A 26,567-nucleotide genomic window follows, 5' to 3' on the forward strand; every position below is an offset into this window, starting at 1 on the left:
GGATAAAGCGACGACAACTGGACGATGTGAGATGCGAGATGTGTGAGGTTTCTTCTTCTGGGCAAGAAGACAAAAGGCAGGTTGCCAGTTGCAGGTTGATTCCTCGCGTGGGTCGAGGCAGTCCACATGGTCGCGTGCTCCATTGTTTGTGTCTTCCCTGGAATTCCCCGATTCCGATTCCGAATCCGCATGAATATGTCAATGTAATGATCTCTCCTCTTCTGGTTTCTTCTGGTTGCCCCCCTCTTCGCATCTGTGGAATTACATAAATATTAACTTGTACTTTTTATAAACATGTTTTGCGCACCACAAACTCTGAGGATCGCCGAGGTCTCCTGGTCTCTTGTTGGAGATTCCGAGCGGAGGAAGGCTTCGATTGATATGATTTATACACTGACGACCACTAACCACTCCAGACTGGCTTCATTCCTGGCGAATAAGTTAAGTGCCGTCCAGCAAGTTAATCTATTGACTAAAGGCAAGGCATTAAACCTGATCTTAAAGTATTCTTAAGGAGCGCAATCGCATTAGAGGCTGCGCTACAAATTACGTTCTGGTTTTTACTTAGTAATTTACTTTATTTCCGATACTATTTGGAGATATGAAGGGTGTTCAATAAATTAGCTTTAAATAAAAAAGATATATAGAAAGACAAAAAAAGTATTAAATAACTAGTTAATTTTTCTTAATTAATGATTCAAAAAGTTAAAATGTTAAATGTAAAAACATTTTGTAAAACTAAAATGTATTAATTACCCCAAGATTAATGTTTTACCTAAGAAATAAAAGTATAAATATTAAAAAATAAACATAAAATATTTAATTAAATTTCATTGAGTAAATGTTTTGAAAAATATATTTTATTTAGGTATAAAAAGTGGGTTTTTAAATATAAAAAACAAAACAAAATAAATTTATTATTATACTGATTTAATAATAACAATAAATATACTAATACATTTTTTTTATTTTTCATTATTTACTAAAATGTAATTTTGAAAATTAACAATTAAATCAAAAGTACAGTTTCTTACCACTTTGCTATTATTTTCTTCTTCTTTTGAACAAGCTTGTGCAAGTCGCAGGGCATAAATAAGTATGAATATAAGCCCAATCCCACATTAATCAGCGTCAATGGAGGCGGAGGAGCTCCTGTCCACCGGATCGCTAAAAGGACTCAGTTGCGTTCCTGTCACATTTTGCATTTCCTTTGCCCTTTTTTCCGCATTTTTTCCATCATTTTTTGCTGCTTCCTGGCGGAGCACCTCCCGCGAAAATACATGTGACAAGACTGACGAATGACTTGACGGCGAAATGTGCTCAAACAAACATAAATTCCGTGTCCGCCGGGATTGGGATTTGTTGACTGCTCCTCCAGCCGGCTGTCCCGATGTTCTCCCAATGTCCTGGCCAAAAACACGCAACCGAGAGACGCCGGAAAAGCCAAAGTTAACACACGAAACGAAGGATTGGCGCAGGTGCGCGTGTCGCGTCGCCTGAAATTGTAGTTTTTTGCCAGCGGATTGTGTCATAACTCACGGAAATGATAAGGATGGATGGCCCCGCCTTATCGCCCACCTCGCGAACCGGTTAAAACGCACTATAACACTTTTTTTATCCGAATTAAAGGAATTTTCACGAACGAACTAAAAAAACCGACGCCACGCGATGCGTCCTTTGAGGATCAGTGTGTCGACACTGCGATCACACAACCAGGTGGCAACGCTGTCCTTACAAAACTTTAACTCATCATCAGTTGGCAGCCCTGTCTTTAACCCTTATATATCCAGTAATTTTTTCTAATTTTAAATTCCATTTATATTTATTTACAAATAAAACAAATTGTGTAAATACAAAATATGTAAATTTATTCTTTTCTCTGTTTGGTGCTTGATCTTAAGTGTTTTCTTAAAGCTGGCAGTGCTCATTTACGCTCGGCTATATCAAATTGAAACCGATTTATTTAAACTTTTCGGATCATTATTTAATATTATTTATCAGTTGCGGTCTTGAGGTAGTTATCTCAATTTGTGTTGTAAGGCCTGTGAATTTAGAATAAATTGATTGCTTTGCCAATATCGGTTTCCATATAGCCTTTTTTATTTGTATTTTACAGCTTTTATATATAAAGTCTTGTGATTCTGCAGTTATATTTAAGTATATATAGAAAATGTGGACTTCCTTGAGCATTATGTTACACCTAATCAGTTCGATTTGTTGTAAATATTCTCTTACAATTCTCTTACAATATAATGTTTGTACTTAACTAGCAAACAAAACGAAATTATTTACGTAAGCATACAATGAGATATATATATCTGATTCTACAGATACAGTTGCCAACAAAACAATAAACGCGAAACTTAATCGACGTCCAAAAACAATAAAAAAAAAACTTCAACGAAACGCTATGAACATAATAAGTAAGCAAAAATGAATGACAAAACAAGGAATGAATTCTGGTCATCCTGTTTGGGGAAAATCCTCCTGGGATTTCACACCTGGAAATCATTGAAATACGTTTCCGTCACTCGGATCTTCTCCACGCGAATATTGAACATGGCAAATCCATTCATAATGTTGAAGGCAATGGCAAAGACCACCAGCGCTGAGTAGGTTCCCAGGGCGATCCACCAGAGGAGCTGCTCGTGGAGCTTCTGCTCGAAACTCTTAAGAACCAGCAGACCGATGGTTAAACCAGCTATGGCTCCAGCCAAATGGGCCACATACGAAACGGCGACCACCGTTTCAGACTGATCAATGGCCAGGAATTCACTAGAAGATCCCAGCTGCAGCTCATCGCCAGCGTAGCGCGCATAGATGGCAAAGCCAAAGTCAAAGGAAACTATAAAAAGATAGAAAGTTCCATTACAATCTTTAAAAATAACTCCTAGCTCTAATATAACCCACCGAAGACCAGTATATGCAGCAATTTGATGACTCCATATCTCATCTGGTGATAATTAAGCAGGACATTGGCCAAATGGGCGGCCAGCAGAGCGTAGACTCCTCCACTGGCGCCCACAAGGAAGACATCCGGATCAAAGATGCTAGTGCCCAGGCTGCCTGCCAACACTCCTGAGAAATAAATGCAGGCGATCCTCGTGGAGCCATGGACCATCTCCAAAGGCAGGCCGAAAACCAGCTGCACTGCCACATTGAAACCAAGATGTAGCCATCCGGCATGAAGGACCATGTAGAAGAGGAAGCGCCAGATCTCATGTCGCTTATCCGGGCGGTAGATGAACATGGAGTCCGAGGGAATGGGTCCCCTTGGAGCAGCCTCTCCCGTCACCACTGAGTGATATACAAAGAAACCAAGCTGGGGAAAAATTAATGTTAGTTTTATATATATTAAGAGAGGTTTTATCAACTTACCTCCACTACAGTGACCAGGATGATGAAAAAGGGCGGCGGACAGCAGGTGTAGCGATCGGCGTAGTACTTGCGATCCCGCTCCTCGGGCAGGATCTCCATGGCCACGGCATGCACCATTTTGCGGAAGAGTGGCGGTTCGTTGAGCACTAGCTGGAAATCGTTCTCAGAGCAGACTTCACGATCTCGATGGTGTACGGCGCATTTGAAGCTACGGGTCCGCTTGCCGCTCATCTGAAAGTAAGATTCATTGGTTAATTAAATAATCAGATACACTAAATGTGAAAAATAATATTCTATTATTAATAGAAAAACACCTGTAATCAGAAAAGTTAATTTTGTAGGTTAGTGACATTTCTAGCTAAGGTAATTCGATGATTCCTTGTGTAAACGGTTCTTTGAAATAAATTCCATTCAGTTATTATATTATTTAATTTTTTATTTATGATCTGTACTGTATGAGACTTTTAAAAATATTCATAAAAATATATAAAGTATTGGAAATAAAAAAAAAAATTTTTTTGGGCACTTTTAAAAAACTAGGAGACCCTATAGAACTTCAGTCCCTTGACAACCTCACTAAAATTCGTATCACGAATCGTAATCTAGAGAACATATTTTATAAAAAAATTCAATTTGTAGTTTTGCACGTCCTTTTCAAAATGTCGAAAATTTATCTGAAGGCCATGGAGGAGGTGGTGCAGCGGAACAACGAAAACACGAACCGGATTACGGAACAGGCCCAGGGATTCGTGGTGTCGGAAAATGCCACCGATAGTCTGCTGCACACATCCTTCGATCTGACCACCGCCCAGTCGATTGTGAAGCACCTGCACTCCAGTTTCCTGAAATTGGCCCAGAGTTGCGTTCGTGATTTGGATCCCGAAGATAAGCTGTGCTTCCTGCGCGTGAAAACCCGCAAACATGAGTTCCTGGTTAGTCCGGAGGAGGTGTTCACTGTGACCGTGGTGTTGTAGCCCCCTTTGCCCACCGAAGGGTTAATGAACAATGTTTACACACTAGGAAGGAGGAGTAAAAAGGATAGAAACACACCCACTACTGCTACTGCTGTCTCACTCGCTCATTGATGGTGTTGCTGTTGTTGTTGTGCAAATTGCCGGTATTCTTTAACCCCCCGAAAACCCAAAAAACTAAACGAGCCATAAAATTATGAACATAACATTTATGCGTGTGACCCGGCCAAACTAAATTATGTTTATTATGTAATTAAGATGTTGGCACATAGATGCCGATGTCTCTCGACCATTAAAAATAACCACGAGAAGCGGGCAAAAATCCGCAAAAAGCGGAAAATGTATATTGTGTTTAATTAAAAGTGGGGACGGCGCATCCAAATGAAGCCTACACGCAATTAAAATGCCCGATTACGACTGCGAAAGAAGAAAAAAGGCCACAAATTAAAAGAGCTTCGGCCTCAGGGCACAAAATAGTTACTTCCGCCAGTCTGGGGGAGGGGAAAATTTATGTATCTTCTTGTTAATCAGCGCTAGTCGGCCAGTTTTAATGGTAGTAATTATCAAATTTGGTTTTAATTGATAAATTTCCTCTTGACAACTGGAAATTGTAGTAGTTGTAGATCAGGTGGCAACACTGGTCGGTGTGTGGGTGTGAGTGTGTACTTTAACTTTAAACAAAACGGTAAATTGATTTGATTGATAAATCATAAACTTACGCGGTGAAATCACAGATTGCTTGCTAAATTCCTTTAACTTATTTATTAATTATCCATTATGATTATTTATTAAGCACAATTAACACTTAACATTGAGGAAAACGAACGATTTTACAACTTTCCCGCCAGCGTGCGTAAGTTTCTTTCCACGCTCATTCCAGTTCCATTCCAGCATTCCATTGAAACCAGGGTTGTCAAAACAGTGTTGCACAAAGATCAGCTGATCTAATTGAGAACGCCGAAGATCAAAAATAATCCGATTTTACTTCCGAGATGACTTTCCCTTCCGATTTGGGCCAATTTCTGGGTATTAAATTGTTACGATTCGCAGACAAAGAGCGCTGAGAATCTGTGTTGTCAACAATGGGAACGCACCGGACACCCACACGCATTGTAAACGGGTGACAAATCGCATTTTTCGGCAAGATCAAGCGATCACAACAAAGTGCCAACAGGGCCAAATAGGGGAAAATTGTATTCCCAACAAATAATTGCTTATCGTTTGTTTGGCGGACGCAGGCTGCTGCGGCTGATAATGTCATTATCCTGGACGCAAAAAGGAGGCAAAAGGAGCCGGAGTCCTGCTCGCCGCATGACGTCACCAGGTAGGCGACTACCCTGACATTTAACGGTGTTAAAAGCATACACCACAGTCGGGGGCGTAAAAGTAGGTCAAGTATTTTAAAACAATAAAATAATGTACTATTTAGATTTAACAAAAATCTATATATGATATTGCATTATCTATTTTGAGTGGATAAAACTGTAAAATTCTAATTTATGTATAATTGAACATATTTAAAAAGGTACATTTTATTGTTCATCAAACTATTAATTAATATGTTAGTATTTAAATGTTTTAAGCAATTTAAACATTTTATTTGCAAAATGGATTTTGTAAATTTTATAAAAATATTTAAGTAAAAAAACAGTTAAATCATAAAACATGTTCTTTTAAAAAAAGTCCTTTCTTGAAACGGATTTCAAATTTTTTGTAAATGTATTTTTAATAGAAAAAACCCTATAAACTTCTAAAAATATTATAATATATATTCCAAATGTAAACATTCCATTAACCATAAAATTTGATCCATTAATTTTATAATCCCTTTATAAACTCTTATTATTTTGACCATATCTGTACTTTGCTTTATTCACCTTTTGCAGGGCAGGCCGACAAATTGACGCAAAACATTTAACGCTGGGGATCTCGGAGTTGGGTCGGCGGACATGGTCAAACGGCAGACGGGAGCGAGGAGTGAGAGGTGAGGGGGACGGAGCAATGGGCAAGGAAAGGACCACAGGACGACGTTGGCGGTTCTCTCTCTCTATGAGCCACAAAAAATTCCTTTGAATTGCGTCCGTTGCAGCAGAAATACACAAACAGGACGATATGTATTTTCCCGTATATTTTTTTTTGTAGCCAGCGGCCTGTGGCTATGCGCAAAAAAGGACATCTCCTCCGGCGGCGGTTGCTCTACAGGATCGGTGGTTCGGAGGTTTTTGTGGGCCCTTTATTATGCATTGCGTACGGCCTTCTCGCCCGGCGTGTTGACATTTTTATTCCAAACAGTTGAGCAATATTTATAAACTGGCCGGAAAAAAAGGAGGAGGAGTAGGAGGAGGATGAGGACGAAGAGGAGGTCATGGTGCATGATGCATGCCCAATGGCTTTATTTCCGGGTGACCATGTAAAATGTCCTCGTGGCTTGCAGCTTATTAAATGAGCTATTTGATTAACATTGTTCTGCGCCTGCTGTTTCGCTAATGAAAGAACAAAAGCGAATATTTGGACTATGGGGACACCGAGGTCACAAGGCAAAAAACATTTTCAGGACATCTATTTTAAACATTTATCGAAAAGAATATGTTTTATATTCTACCCATGTAGCAAGCCTACACCCAAAAAAAAAATTAATAGATTTACTTTTAATGCTCGTATTAAAATTATACTACATTTAATTATGCAGTATTAATTGTATACTAAATATTATAAAGATTATATTTTGTAGGTTTTATTTTACACTAACAGTTTATATTAAATACTTCAGAAAGCATTACTTAAACCCTCATATTATTAAGATCTTTTTGTAATTCAATAGCTATATCTATAAATAGTATAATTTTATTTCGGTGTAAAAATATTCAAGTTATTTATGTACAAAGCTATTTCCATTTATTTATGGTAATAAAAATGATAAGAAAATATAGAAACATCAATCAGATAAGGATTTATGTTTTCTTTATGATTAGTTTATTATCCTTCCCTAACTTACTTTTTTTAGTTAGTAAAATATAACTATTGCATATTAACATAAAGAAAATAATATTTATCAGATGTTCCTAGCCCTTATTAAATATATAAAAATATATAGATATGTATTATAATATATTAACTTCCCACTAATAACAATAATCTTCATAAACATCCAACCGACACTAAAATTTCTCAATTAACCCTGAACGTACAATTTTCCCAGCCACTCAATTACTTTGTTTTTCCTTGGCAGCTTATTAAATGTCATATTTTGCATGCCCAGGAGCAGGACAAAGTCTCTGGATGTTGATGTTTACACTGGCGAAACACCTTGGAGACCTGAAACCAGATGATCTAATTGAATGACAATATTATTCCAAGGCCTAATTCAATTTGCATTGCTTGGGAATTGCTGCAGGTGGTGAAGGAGGAGCATGGAACATGGCTAAAACACGGGTTGAATCTTAAACAAACACGGCAATTACAGCAAACGGATGCACTTGTCTGGCCAAGTCATTTGGGCCCGGGTTTCAGCTGTAATTAGCCCCGGGATGAAAGGATGCGGAATGGGCTTCGGCTTCTGTTTTCTGGCCCTTCTTTGTCGGCCTCCTCGGGGGTCCCGCCTAATTATCACATTTTTACTCATTAAATTCACATTTGCTTGTTTTTCTCCCCCAGTTAGTTATTTTTTCCTTTTTTTTGGCAGGACCTGCTGCCTAATTACAGGGTAATCAGGCTTTCAGCCGCTGCGGCCACCGAATGATGATTGATTTTAGGTTCGAGGAGTGAGTAGATATGCTAAAAAGCCTGAAAAATTCCCTACTTATTCGCTATCAACTCATTTTCATTCCAGGTGACACATCTGTCCAAACGCGTGCCACAAAAAAAGTAAAGAAATGAGAGGAAAATACAAACAGCAGCTGAAATGGATATGGAAAGCAGCCCACAGTCGCCGTCAAGGAAAAAGCAAATCGAAAACTGATTTGGAGCGGAAGTTCGTTTGCACCTTTCTGCAGTTTCCTGTATGCCGATGATGCCAGAACAATAAACAAGCTGCGGCGGCGGCATCCACGACGATTCCACAATCTACAGCCACTTCCATATCCACAATCGCAATCAGAATCGCCGAGTGTTCTATATAGTACCCATAGAGTACCTTAACTTGTCTTGGCCTTTGACGCCGTCTTTTGTACTAAGAGAGTTGAGATGGGATTGGTATATGGAATATATGAAATGGGATTGAAGATGGAGACGAAGTCACCGCCCGTTGGCTTTTGAATGAGCTGCAAATCTAAAGCTATGTGCGATTTCACACAAGTACAGATTAAGGATATGCGTGTGCAGGCAGAAAAATAAAGGGGTACTTCTTATTTGTATTCAGTAATTATAAAAATATTAGTAAGTTAGTATTTATAAATATATTTAGTAATAATAACTGTACTTATATTTTTTAAATATTGTAAAGTCATAAGGATTTTTTTATAAATGCCTAGATTGTTCTTAAATTTTTTTTAAAAATTTATAAAATAGGAAAGCTTTGTTTTGGACATTTTACCTACACATTAATTACAAATTAACATAATATAAAAATTAAGGAAAAGAAGAAAAGCTGAAAATATGTATTAAGAAATACTAAGTCCAATTATAAATATTTTTCAAAATGTTTCAATTCAATTGCTGCATATGTTATGAACTCTAAGATCTTTCCTAGCAAATTTTCCTATTTTTATTCGACTTTTATGCATCATTGATTACATATCTCTAAGATTAGTTTAATATGCTTTGTAAAGAATCTATTTATACTAAATACTTATTGTTATTTCTACATTTTCTTTCCATGTATGCAAAAGCGAGGACCAAGGAGAAAGGATCCCTGGCAGCTGCTCCTTCGGAACGCTGTATTTGATTTGCGATTCGAGGCAGGCGGAAATGGAATGACACGCGAGGCACTCTTACTTTGTTTGACGATTGGCAAAAATGGTGCCTCCATTGCCCGACAAAAAACACAGAAGGAACGCCAAGAGAGGATGAAGGACCAAGGACCAAATACCCGTGAGCCGTAAGAGACTTCCACTTGAGCCGCACGCATTGTTTGCATTTGCGAGTCGAAGAAGGGGCGTGCTGGAAATCGGATATAGGATCGTTCTTGCGTTCTGTCGCTCGGGACAATCAAATAGCGCAGCGGAGTTTTCCAACCCACTGAGCAGCCGCAATCGGCTGGGGGAATCAGCTGCCTATTGCCTATAAGACGGGTTTACTATATACGAGGAGGAGATGAGGTATGAGGTGCCAACCCGAGCCACGCGTGTCCTATGGCCAATGGTCAAAATTGGACACTGGCCGTCTCATTAGCGCACCAAAGGTTGCAAGGTTAATGATGCGCACCTCGTGCTTGGGCTTCCGTCTGCCCATCTCCCATCGCCTACCTCCTCGGGCAATTATGCGACGCACTTGAGCTTGAAGAGCCACGAAGCAGTGAGAGTACACAGTAAGAAATTCAGTAGAATTATTTACCAAAAAAAAATAGTTAGAATAATCAGTTCAACCAACGAAACAAGGTTATTTCTAGAGTAGTAAGATAAAGTTATAATGATCTTTTAATTCCATAGTTAGGTTTAATAATTTTAAAATTAAATTATATGATTTGATAGGAATTAGAGCCCTGCATGAATCATTCAATTTTTGTTTTATCATAGTATGCCATGAAATTTCTGATTTGTTTAATTCAATTCTATGTGAAATAAATTGAATGTTGTTCTAATTCATTTCAAATTGAATGAATCGAATGAAATATTTTATGAATTGTTTGAATTTTTCAGATTTTTTTTGTGTTTTCTTTTGAGAACAAAAAGTGGAAAATTTTTAACAAATCAATGTTAACTGCATAGTAAATAAAATTCAGGTAGATTTAATCACAAAATAATGGCCCTTTCTTCCTCAAAATAAATTGTCGTTTGAATTATTTCGGAATTCATGCCATTCATTCATTCAATTCTATTAAAGTCAAAATTCAAATTCATTCAATTCTATTAAACACAAAATTCTAATAAATTCATTCATATAACAGAAAAAAATTCAAAATAATTCATTGAATCCATTCATGCAGGGCTCTAATAGGAATTGCCTTCTACAAAAAGTATAGCCAGAAAAAGTCATGGGTCTCTAATATTATTTACTTGGAATTCTGAATTACTAGTTGGGAATTATAACAGAACTTGCATGTAAAGAAAAAATAAAAGCACAGGCAGAATAAACAGTTGGGAATTATAAGCTTTTGTTAGGAAAAATTCCCAAATAATTATTTATGATTATAATCATAATATGATGAACATTTCTCTAATTTCTTTAAGAACCCCTTTGAGTGATATTAAAATTTATTCTCTGTGCACGCGTAGGAGGAATGCAGTGGCCATTCATTGACCCCGTCGAGTATCTAGTAGCTCGGGTTTTTATGGTGTCGTCGTAAATGTCAGGTGCGCGCACCCCATTTAAATTTATTCAACGTAATTAGTTGTCTCCCCATAAAGCGAGTGTCTCTTTCTCTGTGAATAGTGTACATATATTGTTTTGTATAGAGTGGTAGGACAGCAATCTAATTTGATTGCCAACTACAAGTGTTTGGGGGATTATGCTGCAGTTCTTCCGCTGGCCCAACATAAATTCGATTTCCCCTTTTTTTTTTGAAGATAAATTTTTGTTTCACGGATTATACGACATATAAACCATATAAATGGGGGGCACACACAACACCTGCAGGTGCAAAAACATGCAAAAATGATCATTGCGAGATATGTGAACGGGACATGACGCCGCAGGATGCCAAACAGAGGATGCTGCACCTCCTGTCCGCGAGTTGCAGTTCCAGTCCAAAATCCCCAACATTCTCGCCTCGGTTATCGGTTAATATTCCGTGACGATGGCAAAAATATTGCAACGCAGCCAAAAGGGGGGAAATGGGTGCTGGAAAACCAGGAAAAGGGGTCTGGGTCCTGGTCCATTTCGTGTGCACGTCGTTATCCTTGCCCCGGATGCACAACAATCAAAATAAACGGCTGCCAAATTGACCATTGACCAAACATCGTCAGCAGCAGCAGCAAAAAAAACTGGAACGAGGAGAAGGTGGAGGAGAACTGCATCAGGATGTGGAGGCGGCCAAAGGACCTCCAGGATGTGGGTGAGAGAGCGACATCATCTTTGGCCCCGTCACGTCCACTTCGTTCACAATTCACGAGTCAAGCAGCCATCACGAAATAAACATGAAATTCTCTTGTTTTTATGCAGCAGGATGCCGGAAAAGCGATTATAGGTAAGAATGGGGAAAACCTTAAGTACATATCGATTAAGAAAAGCAGTTCAAGGTGATCCATTAAATTTGAGAGGCATTAAATGAAGGAGATGCCATTTATTAAGATTTTAAAAGAGAACCAAGTATTAAATAAAATAGAAAATTTGTAGGAAAAAGCTGAAATCTATATAAGATTTTAAGAAATCCAAGGAAGTAGAAAATCAATTTAAACTATGTAATGTTAAGCCAAAAATAAAAATATAAATAATCGCAAATTAAATAAAATATTAAAATGTTAAGAAAAATCAGAAATACATTTATAAAGATTTTATAAAATCGAAGTAAGAAAAAAATCTATATAAATTGAATATTAGATAAAAACAGTATAGATTTAAATATAAAATAGGTTAATTTATCAAAGATCCATTAAAGAACCCACTTAAAAACTGTCCAATATCATAAGGCAATAGCTTTAATAAACCAAAATTAAATCCTAAGCAATTGTAACAACAGAGTATCAAATTGCCTCTAAATATTGATGCCATTTAACCCAGAAATATGTGTAATGGCCCATAATTGATACCCTATAAGCTGTAAGATGCCGTCAAGAGTTAGTAACTGCCGCCTCATAATTAACCAGAAATGTTCGCTCATTTCATCTGGGGCCCGGGGCCCCACTCGATTTACGCGATATTATTGCAGAATAATGAAATCGCCAAGAGATTCCAATTCAATCTACGCGCCGCGTAGGCCATTTATGGATTGGCATTGATTTAATACCGCGTCGCGAGGCGATCGCCTCCAGGTTTTATTCCGTTTCCCCCGGGTCCAAGGCGCAAGGCATTTTGCACCTACTTCGGGGCCCCGAGGCCAAGATCAAAACCCAAGACCAAGACCACGACCAAGTCGCACTCGCGGCTCCAAAGTCCGAATCTGATCTGATTCCGATTCCGCCGCCTATCGCTCCACGAGATCAGCGGCAGAAGACGCCACCTCGGCGGAGGCTGAATCAGCGGGCAGGAGAAGCAAAGGAGGGCATCACTGCACTCAGGAAAAATCCACCTTATAAAGGTGATTTCGAAAAAATATCTAAACCTTTTAGGAAATTTAGGAAAATTGTATGATTTATAATTCATATTTTACTATATATCCGTTTTATATTGATGTATGTAGATATCAGTCGATTATAACAGATCTATCATAAAAAATAATTATTTCAACAATAAGCTAGTATGAGATTTTAAATAATCTGGTAATGATATCATATCTTTAAAAAATACTTTTAAAAGCCCAGAATTATTTATATTCGAAAATGCAACTATTGCGTATTTTTTATTTATAATTATTTATAATGTTACAATAAAATGTTAAAAATTGTCAGAATAACTCTTTTTTTTTGTTTCTTTTTAGAATTTTTATTAATTGTTTCAAATAATATTAAAACAATTGAAATAATTTTTTTAAAAAATTAAAAACAAACTTTTAAACTCCAATATTTTTAATTGAAAGGAATTTTTAAACGTACGTAGAAGTATTTTTGAGAATAGCATAATTTTTATGAATAAATTTTCCTAAAATTATATTTATTTGTAGGCAATTGTTTAAGAACTCTACAACTTTTTTGCCGAAAACAAAACGATTAAAAGGATTGTTTTTTTCTGAATGCAGTCAGGCACTCGAATGTTTATTCAATAAACCCGATCTGAGATGCGGCACCAGGAGGAGGACAGGCTGGAGAACAGCAGCTGGCTGGCATTCCTGCGAGAAGCAACCGTTGAGCAGTTCTGCAGTTGGCCCATTCAAGACAAGCCGCTGGAATTTCTTGGTGCGTGCTCGGCACAGGCACAACCATTGGCACAGGTTCCAGATATGAGATTCAGCTGGTCGGTCCAGCGTCTGCCAGCTGCGTCTCCTGATTATGATAATGGCAGTTGGACGGACTGGATCGGGTTGGACCGGGACAGGACAGGACAGGAATCGGTACCTCATCGCACCACCAGGCAGCTCATCTTTCGCCGGCCAGTTGTGCTGTGCGCAATTGCTTTCGTTTATGATCGAATGATCGAATGCCTGGCAGCTCCGTTGACTTTCTGATTAATGCAAGAATGCTCCTTGGCGGCGTTCCTGCTTTTTGCCCGATCCCACCACCACCGACTGCAATTAAAAGCGGATACTCCTCAATGAAAGGGTCACTGAAAATTGGGGAAGCCAAAGAAGGACTTGTAGAGCCAAAGACAAGGTCAGAGAATTCAAGAAATCAACCTACTTATCCGTCAAAAATTGTATGACATTTGAAAATCTTAAAATCTTTTAACTAAATGGGGAAAAAAAGTTTTAGTGACTAATATTACTTTTTCTGTAAAAACTTCATGTTATTTTTGGAAAAACATTAACTTTTAAATGCTTTCAGGCTCATGTTGCATAGATTTTAGAACCTTTCTTGAAAAAAACAACACCTATATTATTAATCTCAAACAAATTTGTGACACTATCGCCCAAAATTACTACATATATTTATGTATTAAAGGCTTTATTTTAGACAAGGTTGTTCTCAGTTCTTAATTTGGAGTGATACTTAGTGAAAAATTAAAAAAAAATATTATTTATGGTCCAAGATTTAACTAAATTATACTATATTTAATCTCATAAAATAGAATAATATTGATATTACATTATAGAAATGACTTTTTCCAATAGATTATTGAGCAGATAAGTTATACGTGTAATATGTTTAACATAAAACTAAACAAGGATAAGATTTTACGGGTTTTTTTATATCACTTCCTGTTTTAATTAACCCTATAATTTAACAACTTCTTAAATTTTCTCAATATATTTCATATTGGTACCAAATTTTATTCCAGATAAGAGCATTCCCAGTTCGCCTTCTTGCGTGGAGCCGCAGATTGATTCTTGACCGGCTGCCGTCGCCTGCTGTGCCTGATGCCCGATGCCCCATGCCAGTGAAAGAAATCCCGAACTCAAACCCAAACCGCTGGCCAGATGCAGACCGATCCGATCCGAGGAGGAAGACAAACGACAGTCGCCAGCGCGCCTCGTGCCTCCAGTTGTCATAACGTTCAACACATCGCGCCCCTCGGTGGCGTCTTTCGTCTTGGCCACATCCTCATCCTCGCCCCGTTTGCCGACTTCTGTGTGCGCTGCCATAAAAGGATTTGTCACGTGCGAGCTTTTCTTGAAAATGCAACAATCATCAGCCTGCATTATGCATGGCGCATTGCCAGGTCGGACATCGAATCTCGGCATTCGGAATTCCTGGCGATCCCTTCAGATCATTGAAATTTATAATTAAGTGGAAATATGTTGTCTACGATGGCCAACAAGGATCTCAGATTGCTGGCGGAGATATGAATTCCCCGCAAAGATACAGAGAAACATCAGAAACATGGCCCTCAATTGGAATAACAAATGCATTAGCAGGCCAAACAAGGACCTAATAATGTCCTCGTCGGGGGAATGTGAATGGAAATGCATTGTGCAAAGAATGGGATGGTTTCTCATCCACAATTACCGTTAGACACACACACACACCACATATAGAGGACAAATAAGGACATGCCAGCCTGGCTAATTCATGACTTTAAGGACACTTTGGCAAACAATCGAATTGGCCAAGGCGAAGGCGATGGAATATTCACTTTGCAATTGATTATGCATGAGTATTTGTCGTGTGCGGTTTTCTGTGTGTGTCTGCGTGCCAATCAACTGGGTAGAAGTAGAATCAATCAAAATGCAATAGGATTGCCTTGCCAATCAAAGGCAAAGCCGAGAAAAGAGCTACAGAAGTCACTTGTCCCGCTGAAGAGAAGGAGAAGGAGCAGGAGCAGCTGGCCCAGAGAGCTGCTTACTCAAATCCAAGGCAGCCCGGCAGATCCTGGCCAGTTATTTCGGACCACATCAGGACAAATAGCCAGACCCCAGGTAACCAGGACAAACACTCAAATGTCCAGCGAAGCGTTGCGAAAGGACCAAAGGAGTTATAGGATTACTGGGAGAAAAAGCTAGATTAAGGTTTGTAGAAAGTTATAAATTCAATATGAATTTGAATATAAAATTTGGTATGTGGATGAACATTATAAAATTTCAAAAACATTCTGTATTAAAAAAGCTATGTTTTTTATAATCATTATAAAACTTAGAATGTGCGATTAGAAAAATTCCACAGACTTTTGTGAAATTGGTATTAAAAACCAAGCTTCTATAATTTTGTTAGAATCCTAAAAATACATTATTTTATGTCTAATATTGTCTGATCGATATAAAATTTGGTATGTGGGTGGGAATTTTAAAAACAATTAATTTTCCTTTATGTTTGAAGGATGTGTCTATTAAATTGTGGCTTCCACAGGCTTTTTGCGTTTGTAATATTTAAAAATAAATGTTTTTCCTTCAATAAAGTGACCCCCTTTCGTTCACTGTGTATTCGTAAGCGTTGCATTTATTTGCCCAGCGCACTTTTTGCATTTGCGAAACAAGAGTGCGGCGCTCTTGGCAGGACGAAGGAGAAGCCTTGTCCTCCGTATGTTCTGTTTGAACACGAGCCTACACTTTGGTCGACGTCCTGGCCGAGTACTTTGCACCTGTGTTTGCACTTAAATCGAGTTTGCCGTTGATGAGCAGCCCGGGACAAACACACGCACGGTTACTTGGGCACTTTGGTTACTCGGTTACTTGGCCAGTGGATAGTGCATAGTAGATAGTGGATAGTGGCGATTGTAATTGCGGTGCACTCACCACATTCACAAAGTCCTGGAACGTCACGTAGCCGGGTCCAATGGGCAATTTCGCCTTCTTGGCCCGCTCCAAAAGCAGCTCCCTCTTATTCATAGGCACTTGGGAGAGGAACTCTGGCGACCTTAGGGCCAACAGGAATTCCTCGACGGATATTTCGCCAAAACCCTCGGGGTCGAACTGAAATAATGATTAAAATTATGTAGGTACAATTTGGGATAGAGGGGAATATAATGAATTACTCACCATGTCAAAGAGAAGTTTCCATTTCTGTAAAAAAAAGTTAGGATAGAAATATTATTATATTATAATCAGCGGTTAAAAGGTTAAATAGTTGAATTTTTATAAATAATTATAAGAAAACAACATTAGAAATTAAATTAAAAATAAATGAAAATCGTAAGCTTCCCAAATTTATAGGGCAATACATACATATGTTTAAAATATTAGCTATGAAAACTCACATCTCTCAGTAGCTCCCTACGAAGTTCGGCCTCATCAAAGTCCGAGTTTAGGGAAGTGTGTTCCGTATCATAGCCGGCATCATTGGTGCATTGCTGAAAATTGATAATGTTTAATAGATCTATTTCTTGAAAACTTCTCCAAGATCTTACATAACGCATTTGGGTGTGCGAGAGGGATCCAATGGAGGCCAGGGATCCGGCGATTGTGGATATGTGTTCTATATCGGCCAGGGTCTCCTGCTGACTACTACCGCCGGCATTTTGGTGACTGGTTGGGTTTTCCAGGGCCCGAGAGCTTCCTCGCTCGGAACCGGGCCACATTCTGTTGTTCCCGGCTATCCAGGTTTATTTTTGGGATCAGGGTTCTATATTATGGTTATATATTGTGTAGATTGGCAGTAGTTTTAGCGATGGTAGTTCCTCTATGGTTAAGTTAAGATTTATTATTTAAAGGTCAAAGGAAGTAATGAAATTCCACTGCAAGACGAATTACAAACACATAATTATATTAATGGATTTTTAACTTACGATATTTACTTTTAAAAATAGCTATTTTAAACAAATTAAATAATTTTGGCCCAATAATTTATTTATATTCTTTGAAACTAAACCTTTAAAACTCTTGTTTATTTAAAGACTTTAGATTTTAATAAAAAATGCTAGATATATTTTTAAGGATTCATAAAACACCATTTAATTTGACGATTTAGTATTTATTTAGTAATTAAAAAATCTATTATTATTTCATAGATGTTTTTAAAATTTTGTTATTAAAGTTCCCCAATTGGAGCCACTGTGCGGAGCTTTTCCGAACTCTTTCCCCCAAAAAGCTCTTCCTATAGAAATGAATCTTTGGCGCCCGAGCTTCCACCACCGATTTGGTCGAATGCGTTGAGATGTGGATTTCTCGCGTGTGTTGATGATTTTCGAGTGGCGGATCGAGTACCGCCGAGGTCGAAATGATATTTCTATTTATTTCAATTCAAATATTCCCTGTTTTTTCGGGGGCCTGTGAAAACAGTTTGTTACAATTTGTCGTGTTTGAGATTGTTGCATTACTTCGCGGGCCCAGAGAATTAATTCCGGTTAATCATAGGCTAAAGCCGGTAATCAATACCTTAGTCTATTTCATGCCCGGCAAACATTTTTATACCCTTGTAGAGGGTATTATAATTTCAGTCAGATGTTTGCAACGCAGTGAAGGAGACGTTTCCGACCACATAAAGTATATATATTCTTGATCAGCACCAATAGCCGAGTCTATCTAGCCATGTCCGTCTGTCCGTCTGTCCGTCTGTCCGTCTGTCCGTCTGTCCGTCTGTCTGTCTGTCCGTTTCTATGCGAACTAGTCTCTCAGTTTTAAAGCTATCGCGATGAAACTTTCCCGAAGGTCTTCTTTCTATTGCAGGTAGTACATATGTCGGAGCCAGCCGGATCGGACCACTATATCTTAAGGCTCCCAAACAAATATAAGAAAATTCATTGTAACTTTGTAGGAAGTAGGCGTTTTGATTCTTGACTACTTAAAAACAAAATTGAAATAAATCGAAACGCTGAATCTGGAATCCCTGGAACTGCACCGAGTGAGTATTCTTTTATCTACAAGGGTATATAAGCTTCGGCTGGCCGAAGGTAGCTTCCTTTCTTGTTTTTTTTCTTCTTGGCCCTTTGTTTTGATTGCCAAGGCAACGGTTTGTTGTCGTTTTCCCCTATTTCCTTCTTATCAACAAGGAGAGGTTATTGATCCTGAAGGGAACCCCAGGGAAAAGTGCGCAGAATCCGTCTGGCAAACAATTGTTTTGCATTTTGTTTACGCCTCGTCAATTTGCCGGAACTATTTTGTTTTGATTTCGATTTTGTTGAATTAAACTAGGCAATTGGCATTGATTGAATGCTTTTGTTGCCGAAATGAATGAAATTCGCTTTCTTTTTTCTACAAAGAAAATGACTTTTGTTGGTTTTTAATGGGTAACCCCTGGGGTTAAGTGCTTTTTTTTGTTGCTTGAAGGACCATATTTTTTGAAATAACTTCACTTTATATTGTTTTGAATATTCTTTATATTTATTTCAGCTTTTTACCGTTTTGTTTGCACCCACTAATTTAAAAATATTGCACATTCACATCCAGGCAACAACAAAACAAGCGAACTTTCCACCGGCAAAATGACAACTAAAAGGAGAAAAGCCAAAATAGAGAGAAGAGAGAGCAGGTGAATGGGGTTGCTGAGGGCTGCTCTCTGGGGGATGCAGGATTCCCACGGCACATGCGCTCCGTCTGGAAGGCATTTCCAACCCGTTGGCATTTCCTTCCACTTCCACCCACCCACCACCACCCCCTCCTCCCTTCTCAGCCAAGGGGGAAATGACGCAATTCCAGAGCTCGACACGACGGCACTCACACCCTCAAACGTTTACATAGATGCAGCTTTATTGAAATTTACACATACCACATACATATGAAGAAGAAGAAGCTCTCCTTTTGCCACACTCTGCTACAAAGTTGCGAATTTAAGGTGATGCTTTAATAATTACAGTCGAACTTTCAAAATTTTTAGGTAGTTCTTAAAATATTTTAAAAATATTTAAAGGTTTTTTTTTTTACTGAATAAAGTAAATAATTTTCAAATCTGTATAGTTAAAAATTTAATTTTTTGAAACTATATTGAATTTCCTGAGTTTGGTTTTGAGTAAAACTATTAAAACTGCTCAATAATGGTAATAATTTGATTTAAATTTAACAAACCAATAAAATCCTAAAGAAAAAGTTCAACTGTAAAATGGTAAATTAACAACAGAGGGAATAAGTGTGGAAGAAAACTCTCTTATAGACTTTCATGTAATTTCAGGATGATAAAAAGAAAGTGTAAGACACAGGCGTGATGTCGCTTACGAATCAAATTATATATATACGTAATCGTAGTATAAGGTAAACTAATGATAACATACAATGTTATAAATATTATTAATGCCAAGCGCAGAACTTTTAAAAACTTTTACTTGCAATTATTTACAGTCGCTTACGGTCTAGTTTTTTTGTATAGCTAGATTATGCAGAACGATCCTCTCCAGAACTTGGAGCGATTTAAGGTGGATGATGCGAAGGGCACAAGAAAAATGCGGGGAGCGGGCATCATCGAATATAATGAACACAAATCTAGGAACAGATCGCACAGTTAAATTCAATATTCAATACATTTATCTATATCGCTAGAGAGAAGAACTACTATCGATCCATGGGGAATTGAATTCTTAAGGATTTATTTAATCTCCAGCTGTCTTGTTATAGTTTAATCCTCCTCTTTTCCGGTTTTAACAATATTTACACTTCTGACGGCCTAAAAAGATCGCTGGCTTACAACATGTGATATACATACATATATATAATCTAGTAATTATGTAATTATCGAATAATATTTTTGCTTGCTTTTCCTTCTCTCTTTTTAGGTTGCTAGTTGCTTAATTCTCGCTGTAAACACAAAAGTCAAGGGATATTATCTCTTGAACCGCATAACACTTGCACACTTGCCTTAAAACGGGAAACAGAGGAAGCAGGAAAAAAAAAACATTACAACAAACTCGAATCCTAAATGTAAGGTGCTATATCCTAGATATCCGCTTAACCCTCGACCATGCGATCCGATCCCGAGTCGCACTGCTCGATGACCAGGCGGGCGATCCGCTTGATCTCGCAGTAGGGACTCTCGTGCTCGATCAGCTCGTTGAGGATCTGGATGCCGTTCTCCTGCTCCACCAGCTGGCAATATTTTTCGGGATAAACCTGATCGATATATATAGAATAACTTATAAATTCTTTATAAAATTTAAGGAGAGTATAACCCACCTGCGTCAGATTCGCCAAAGCCCAGACCGCCCAATGTTGGCACTGCGGCGTCTCGTAGCAGCGCACCAGACTCAAGATCGGCTCAAAGCTACGATAGTTGATGTTCCGCTCGCTCTTAATGTTCCACCTCTCGATGGCGGCCACCATGCGCTCCAGAACGTGCTCCCTGCTGGGCGTCTTGATCGTCCAGGCATCCGCCCCGTCCGAGGCAATGTGCGCCAGCACTCCAGCCGCATTGTAGCTGACCTGGAAGCGCAGGTTAGCATGGTTGTTAGCACTGCCCGCAATCTCTCTCTCCCGCAATCTCGCCATCAAATTCGCACAAGCACCACCATCACCCACCTCGATGCCGTCGCTCAAAGAGTCGAGCAGGCGGGCGAAGACCTCGATGAATTCCTGGGTCATCAGCTTGGGCCGCAGCCACTTGACCTCGGCCACGTTGCCCAGCAGGCCCATCATGTTCCGCAGCAGCTCGTCGCGATCGGGGAAGGTCTGTCAGGGAAAATGGTATATAGTTTAGAATTTTTCATACTAAAAAATGGATGCTAATTGCTAATGAGACCAAGGAGTTTACATATTTATGGGGCTTCCTCTTTAGCACTTCTTGAAGTTCCTCTAATATGACAATAAATATAGATTTAAAGAACTCCATCGCTTTCAAACCATCAAAGTTTTCTATTCATTAGTTAAGCCTCCCCAAACTTACATGCAAACACTTGAGGAAATACTCCATGCCGCGTCCATCGAGGAATCTCTTACAATTAATAGCAGTCTCATCGGTTACATTCCACATGGTGGACCAAGCCACCTCCATCACATCATCGAAGACGGAGCGAGTCAGGCGATCTTTGATCAGCGTCAGCATGGTCTATTGAGATTATCATAGATTAATAAATATTTCTGCATAGTTTTCTCTATCTAGACATACACTAACTACTCCTAATTCGCCCAGGAAGAGCTTCTGTCGCCCATCCACCTGGCAAGCGAGTGTGTTTAGCAGATAGATGGCTATGCGCTGGACAAAGCCCTCCTGTTCCGTCTTGGAAACGCCGTGCAGCAAGACCTTGATGAGACGCTCGTACTCGAAGAGCTGTGAAGTCAGGAGCGTTAGCTTCTTTCCATTGAATATCATATAATCCCTAGCTTACCACATCGACTGGCATGTGAAACTGGGTGAGCGTGAGGTAACCATTGCGTAGCATGGTGTCGTCGGTGAGATGCATCTCCATGCCATTCAGCAGCGTGCGAATGATGTGGTTGCGCAGCAGAGTGCCAAACTTGGAGCGATCCCTGCCCTTGACAATGTAGAACAGTGTGGCACTAAAATGAGGAATATTTATATTAAAAAAGGTCTTGATTAGCTGGATTATCAAGTCCCACCTGCCGGAGATTTGCATGTGCTTGAACTTGAGATGCCGATCCATGGCGGAGAGCACAACATCCAGTGCGGTGTGTATGTCCTTGCAGTTCTCGAAGCGGAAGAGATGGTACAGATCGTTGAGTACCTAATAAAGGAGATGATATATATTAAAATCACCTAAAGCAAGCAAAAACCCATCCTCACCCTTGTCAAAAGCACTGGTCTGTCGTGATAATAGCGAGCTGCGGTGAGAATCTGCTGCTCGTTGGCATCGCCGGCCACTTCTAGAGCCGGGATATCGTGTCTTTTGCATGCCCAGTGGGCCGTGTGATAGAGTCCGAGGAACTGCAGCGGTCGCTGGGTGCGCGACGCCAATCCCGGGATGTCGGTAAGGGCAAAGGGCTGCTCCATTTTGGTGCTAACCTGCGTGGCGCTGGTACTCGTCGACTCCTTGGTGGCCACCCCGTTGCCCGCCAAATTCGTGCCCGAGATATCCAAGTGTGTGAGATGCCGCAGATTGTCCATCAGCATCTCAAGCGTTTGATCGGGCAAATCGTAGGTTCCATGGCCATTTCCCGAACTCGAAATGGATATATCCAATGTGCAGAGACGCCGCAAACAGCAGATGGCATGCAGCTGATTGGCAATGGGCCACACATTGAACAGGATGAGAGTGTGCAGATTGGGCAGCGAGCCCAAAGCCTCCAGGCTGAAGTTGGCCAGCACGCAGGAGGTCAGATCCAGATGGCCCAGATCGTGCAGATGGGCGAACTGCAGCCGATGGTGCATCACCACGCCGTTGAGCACCAGGCGCCGCAGGTGGGGACAGGTCAGCTGGAAGTCCACCGGCTCCTTTTCGTTGGGCTCCGCATACTGCAGCAGATGCGAACTGATTCCCAGCTCCAGGGATCGCAGACTGTCGCCGTAGTGGGCGAGTAGGTGGTGAGAGCCCACGGTTATCATGTCGCAATACCACATGGACAGGGCGAATAGCTTGTGGCGCATCAGGGTCTCCAGGCCTGGAAATTATAAAAATTGTTGTTTAATAAAGTGGGATAAAATGTTTTAGATTTATAGGGATTTTATGCATTTTTTAACACTCTTAAAAGACTGGAATTTAATATTTAAAAAATTTTCTTAATTAATTAGAAGAAAGGGATAGGAAAATTACTTTATAAACATTCTTTCAGATTTCTGGTACATTTATCAAGGGCGGGCTTTATAGATTGTTTTTAAATGGACTTTTTCTATCATTCTAGACTTTAAAATCTAGAAAAACGCTATGTACTTTGAGATCTACATATATTTACATTTAGAGCCCACTTCTCAATTGATTATTTTGAAGATTCCACAGAAGCTTGTATAAGGTTTGGAATAAATTGTTTGAGATAAGGTTTCAGATATTTAATTTTTTTGTTAGATGGTCACAAAAGACATCAGGATTTTTTACATTTATTAAGAAGTTAAGAAATTACTTTAGTAAGTAAAAAGTAGAGCAAGATAAAAAATTACTTTATAAACATTCTTTCAAATTTCTGGTAAATTTAACAAGGGTAAGCTTTATAGATTGTTTTTAAACGTACAACCAAATGGATTTTTCTCTCGTTCTAGACTTTAAATCTAGAAAAACTTTGAGATCTACATAAATTTACATATTGAGTCCACTTCCCAATTGATTATTTTGAAGGTTTCAGAGAAACTTGTATGAGGTTTGGAATAAATCTCTTGGGATAAGGTTTCAGATATTTAAATTTCTGTTACATGAACACAAAAGACATCATGATATCCGAGTGAATTCTGTTCAATTACTAAATATTCAATGGAATTATACAACACCGGATGCAGGGTATCCATCGCTCACCTATGCTGCTCAGTGTGCTGTTGCGCAGATTGACGATCTTGAGCGAAGTGCGCTGTGTGTCCTCGAAGAGGCGGATGACGCTGTCGTCCAGGGGGCGATTGAAGCGCTGGTAGTTCTCCAGAAAACCATCGCAGATCTCGTTGGGCAGCACGATGCCTGGATTGAGGCCACGTTGGCCATCGGGGCGGTGACTGCTGATGATGTCCAGGTTATTGCACAGCTTCTGGTAGGCAATCTCCTTGAGGGTCAGCGGCTCCTCGTCCAGCGAGCCATCCTCCATCAGCCGCACCTTGCAGCTCATTTTGGGGCCGCAGTTCCTGTGCTCCGCCAGTGGTGCCTTAATGGTGCCTCTGTTGTCTGGAAAATAAATGGTAAAGTTGGAGTCATGATTCATCTGGAGTTTTTTATTTGTCTTACGGCGTGTGATTGGGTATTTGCCCTAAGCTACATATTTCATCAGCGCCTGAAATAAAAGCTACCTACTAATGTCCCAAATCCAAAGTACTTATTGTCATATTTCACTAGGAAACTATAAATTATACCAGTGACTTTTCTGAATTGAACATCATTTTATACGATTGTTCTGGTGATAATATTTCACAATGTGACTAATAAAATATTATGCTTTCCTATTGGAAATACCTATATTATTATATTTTCCATTTAAAACCACAATATGATGACATCATATCAAGATTATTATAGAAATGGTGAATAGTTGATAATGAGATTTAATTGAAAACAGGTTTCCTATCAAAAAACTATAGAACATCAAAACTATTCAAGACAGACTTTTACTAAAATTACTTGTGAGTATAAATGGTATATGGGTAATCTAATTATTATTACCTTGCTAGAGTGATATATGTGGGTTTTATGTTAATCATAAAAAATATATAAACTTAATTGTTTACTGAGTTCTAGTGTTTGATTATAAATTGTTTTACGGCCCCACTTTTGAGATTGCAAGTCATGTGGGTGTGAAAAGTGCTCTGATACTTTGAATTAAATTAAAAACATGAATGAAAATTACTTTTACCTTTAAGATGACAATTTAAAATTGCTTTGTAATAAAATTTTTCTTATATACTGAGTCAAATAAAGCAATTTATAACGTTCTAATTTGTTTGTCAATTGGAAAGTAGATTGACCTTTAAGTGAAATCGATTCTAAGTCGATCTAATAAGAAAAAAACTATTAAACTAACGTTCTTATAAGAAAATGCGAGTAGATTATTTTTTTTAAACTATTAAATTGAAGTGAATTTTTAAGAGTAAAACACATTTCTTTCTAATCCCATTTAGAGAGTGCAAGTCACTTAGGAAATGACTTGATCTTTAATAGAAATCAGCTCTATTTAAGATTAAAAACATTATTATTTATTGTTTTGGTAAGAGAAAGCATTACTATTGGAATTTTCTGTTATGTTTAGAGAAAAGTGTTTGTTTAAACAAGTTTTCTAAGGTTTTTTTGTTAGACCTTTTTCTTACTAATCATTTTTCGGGAAAGGGAAGTGGCTTGACCTTATAAATATGAGTTCCCCTTGGTGACTAGCCAATCTTGCCCAGACTTTCAAACAAAAGGCACGTGCCTTTGTGGTTTTAATCTGTTTTCTTGGGTTCCGATAGCCATTATAAAGCGTTACATAACCAAGGGTCATCTAATTGCCCAGGTGAAATAGGAATAAAGGGATTATAATCCCAGGAAAATCTCCTTCGAAGACCAAAACAAAGTGTAAATCTATATCGTGTGTATATGCACAGAAAAGTCGGATCACAAACATACATATATCAGCCTATCACAAATATGTACAATAAAAAATGCCAACAAACAAAATGTTTGCATGTGTGTGGGTGCGTAGTTAGTTGAAGAAAAAAAAGAAAGAAATAAAACAAAAAAAGCTCAAAAAACACAATAAAAAGCGTCAGTCTGTCTGGCTTATCTGGGCGACTAGACAAAACGGAAAAACCTGAATAATACGAAACTCCAAAGGGCGACAAACAGCTGTCTGGATATTTTTACCCCAAAACCATTAGAATCCCCTTTCGAATCCGTAGATCCCCACGCTTTCTGTACCTTTTATTTCTTAATGTCGCCCCAAAAAAAGCAGCCTCCAAAAATCCCTCGCTGCTTTTGCGTTTGTCTTTGCTTTTGGTTTTGGTTTTGCCACTGGTGCTGCTGTCTTAGTTTGATTTTGCCAGCTACTTTCGCGAGTTGCGAGCGTTTTTTCCGCGTTTGCGCTGCGTTTTACCGTTAGCCGCGGCACTCGAGCGCCACCAAATGCTATTTGTTTTTCTGCTATTTCGCGTTTTTCGTATGGAAATCACTTCATTATTTTGATTTTCTTTGTCACATTAGTATGCCCAGATGGCAAAACTGCCGTAACGGTGAAAAGTACCTTCAAAATTCCTCTGCCTATCGATAGTTTATTAATCGCGTGAGCTAGTGATGTGTAAGAATTTAAGTTTTTTAATTTTAAAATAATTAAAAAAAGCTTTTTTTTAAAGAAAGTGAAATTTGTTGTAACAAAATACATAAAACATAAAAATATAAGTACATGAGAAATAAAAATTATTCAAAAGCTTTTTTTTTGGCGCCAAAATTTAAATGTTTGTTTAAAATTTCCATTTCTATCTTAAAAAATTAATATTAATGGTTTATATATCCATTTTCCATCCT

General features: G+C 38.7%; 3 protein-coding genes and 2 long non-coding RNA genes across 9 annotated transcripts; 3 read left to right on the forward strand and 2 right to left on the reverse strand.

Moving 5' to 3' along the window:
• Positions 1-2,076: 2,076 nt before the first annotated feature.
• Positions 2,077-5,229, reverse strand: LOC108055192 (stem cell tumor). Of its 2 annotated transcripts, none has more exons than XM_017138467.3 (4): positions 5,069-5,229; positions 3,379-3,609; positions 2,911-3,322; positions 2,077-2,845 (listed from the first exon to the last, which is right to left on the reverse strand). In XM_017138467.3, exons 2-4 carry the CDS (start codon positions 3,607-3,609, stop codon positions 2,496-2,498), a joined length of 993 nt encoding a protein of 330 aa, XP_016993956.1. In that variant the 5' UTR covers positions 5,069-5,229; the 3' UTR covers positions 2,077-2,495. The 2 variants fall into 2 exon arrangements, with proteins under 2 accessions (XP_016993956.1, XP_070070473.1); XM_070214372.1 differs by lacking the exon at positions 5,069-5,229 and adding an exon at positions 3,693-3,739.
• Positions 3,951-4,689, forward strand: robl62A. The gene has a single exon (XM_017138468.3). The coding sequence runs from the start codon at positions 4,038-4,040 to the stop codon at positions 4,350-4,352; it is 315 nt and encodes a 104-aa protein (XP_016993957.2). The 5' UTR covers positions 3,951-4,037; the 3' UTR covers positions 4,353-4,689.
• A 40-nt stretch (positions 5,230-5,269) lies between the features above and the next one.
• LOC138912855 (uncharacterized) lies at positions 5,270-6,938 on the forward strand. The gene is made up of 3 exons (XR_011418417.1): positions 5,270-5,673; positions 6,236-6,333; positions 6,492-6,938. It is a non-coding gene; the product is annotated as an uncharacterized lncRNA (long non-coding RNA).
• Positions 6,939-10,966: 4,028 nt separating this feature from the next.
• Positions 10,967-19,245, forward strand: LOC138912856 (uncharacterized). Its single transcript, XR_011418418.1, has 4 exons — positions 10,967-11,631; positions 13,279-13,849; positions 14,475-15,642; positions 18,955-19,245. It is a non-coding gene; the product is annotated as an uncharacterized lncRNA (long non-coding RNA).
• An 811-nt stretch (positions 19,246-20,056) lies between these two features.
• Positions 20,057-26,264, reverse strand: LOC108055189 (protein zer-1 homolog). Of its 4 annotated transcripts, none has more exons than XR_011418416.1 (10): positions 25,965-26,264; positions 23,889-24,245; positions 22,232-23,046; positions 22,048-22,172; positions 21,816-21,987; positions 21,596-21,757; positions 21,374-21,535; positions 20,668-21,159; positions 20,353-20,604; positions 20,057-20,292 (listed from the first exon to the last, which is right to left on the reverse strand). XR_011418416.1 is itself a non-coding variant. In XM_017138460.3 (10 exons), exons 2-10 carry the CDS (start codon positions 24,187-24,189, stop codon positions 20,443-20,445), a joined length of 2,295 nt encoding a protein of 764 aa, XP_016993949.1. In that variant the 5' UTR covers positions 24,190-24,245; positions 25,965-26,264; the 3' UTR covers positions 20,057-20,442. The 4 variants fall into 4 exon arrangements, 3 of the variants coding, with proteins under 3 accessions (XP_016993949.1, XP_016993948.1, XP_070070472.1); XM_017138460.3 differs by having other exon boundaries at positions 20,057-20,604; positions 20,668-20,913; positions 21,010-21,159; XM_017138459.3 differs by having other exon boundaries at positions 20,057-20,604.
• Positions 26,265-26,567: the final 303 nt, after the last annotated feature.

The sequence above is a fragment of the Drosophila takahashii genome, chromosome 3L, assembly GCF_030179915.1.
Source record: "Drosophila takahashii strain IR98-3 E-12201 chromosome 3L, DtakHiC1v2, whole genome shotgun sequence".
NCBI lineage: Eukaryota > Metazoa > Arthropoda > Insecta > Diptera > Drosophilidae > Drosophila > Drosophila takahashii.

Coding starts and splice junctions, on each gene's coding strand:
- LOC108055192 (XM_017138467.3), bottom strand. CDS start 3,609: ATGAGCGGCAAGCGGACCCGTAGCTTCAAATGCGCCGTACACCATCGA. Junction 3,323..3,378: donor TCCTGGTCACTGTAGTGGAG/GTAAGTTGATAA, acceptor ATTTTTCCCCAG/CTTGGTTTCTTTGTATATCA. Junction 2,846..2,910: donor GCTGCATATACTGGTCTTCG/GTGGGTTATATT, acceptor ATCTTTTTATAG/TTTCCTTTGACTTTGGCTTT.
- robl62A (XM_017138468.3), top strand. CDS start 4,038: ATGTCGAAAATTTATCTGAAGGCCATGGAGGAGGTGGTGCAGCGGAAC.
- LOC108055189 (XM_017138459.3), bottom strand. CDS start 24,189: ATGAGCTGCAAGGTGCGGCTGATGGAGGATGGCTCGCTGGACGAGGAG. Junction 23,047..23,888: donor CAGCACACTGAGCAGCATAG/GTGAGCGATGGA, acceptor TATAATTTCCAG/GCCTGGAGACCCTGATGCGC. Junction 21,160..21,373: donor ATTTCCTCAAGTGTTTGCAT/GTAAGTTTGGGG, acceptor TTTCCCTGACAG/ACCTTCCCCGATCGCGACGA.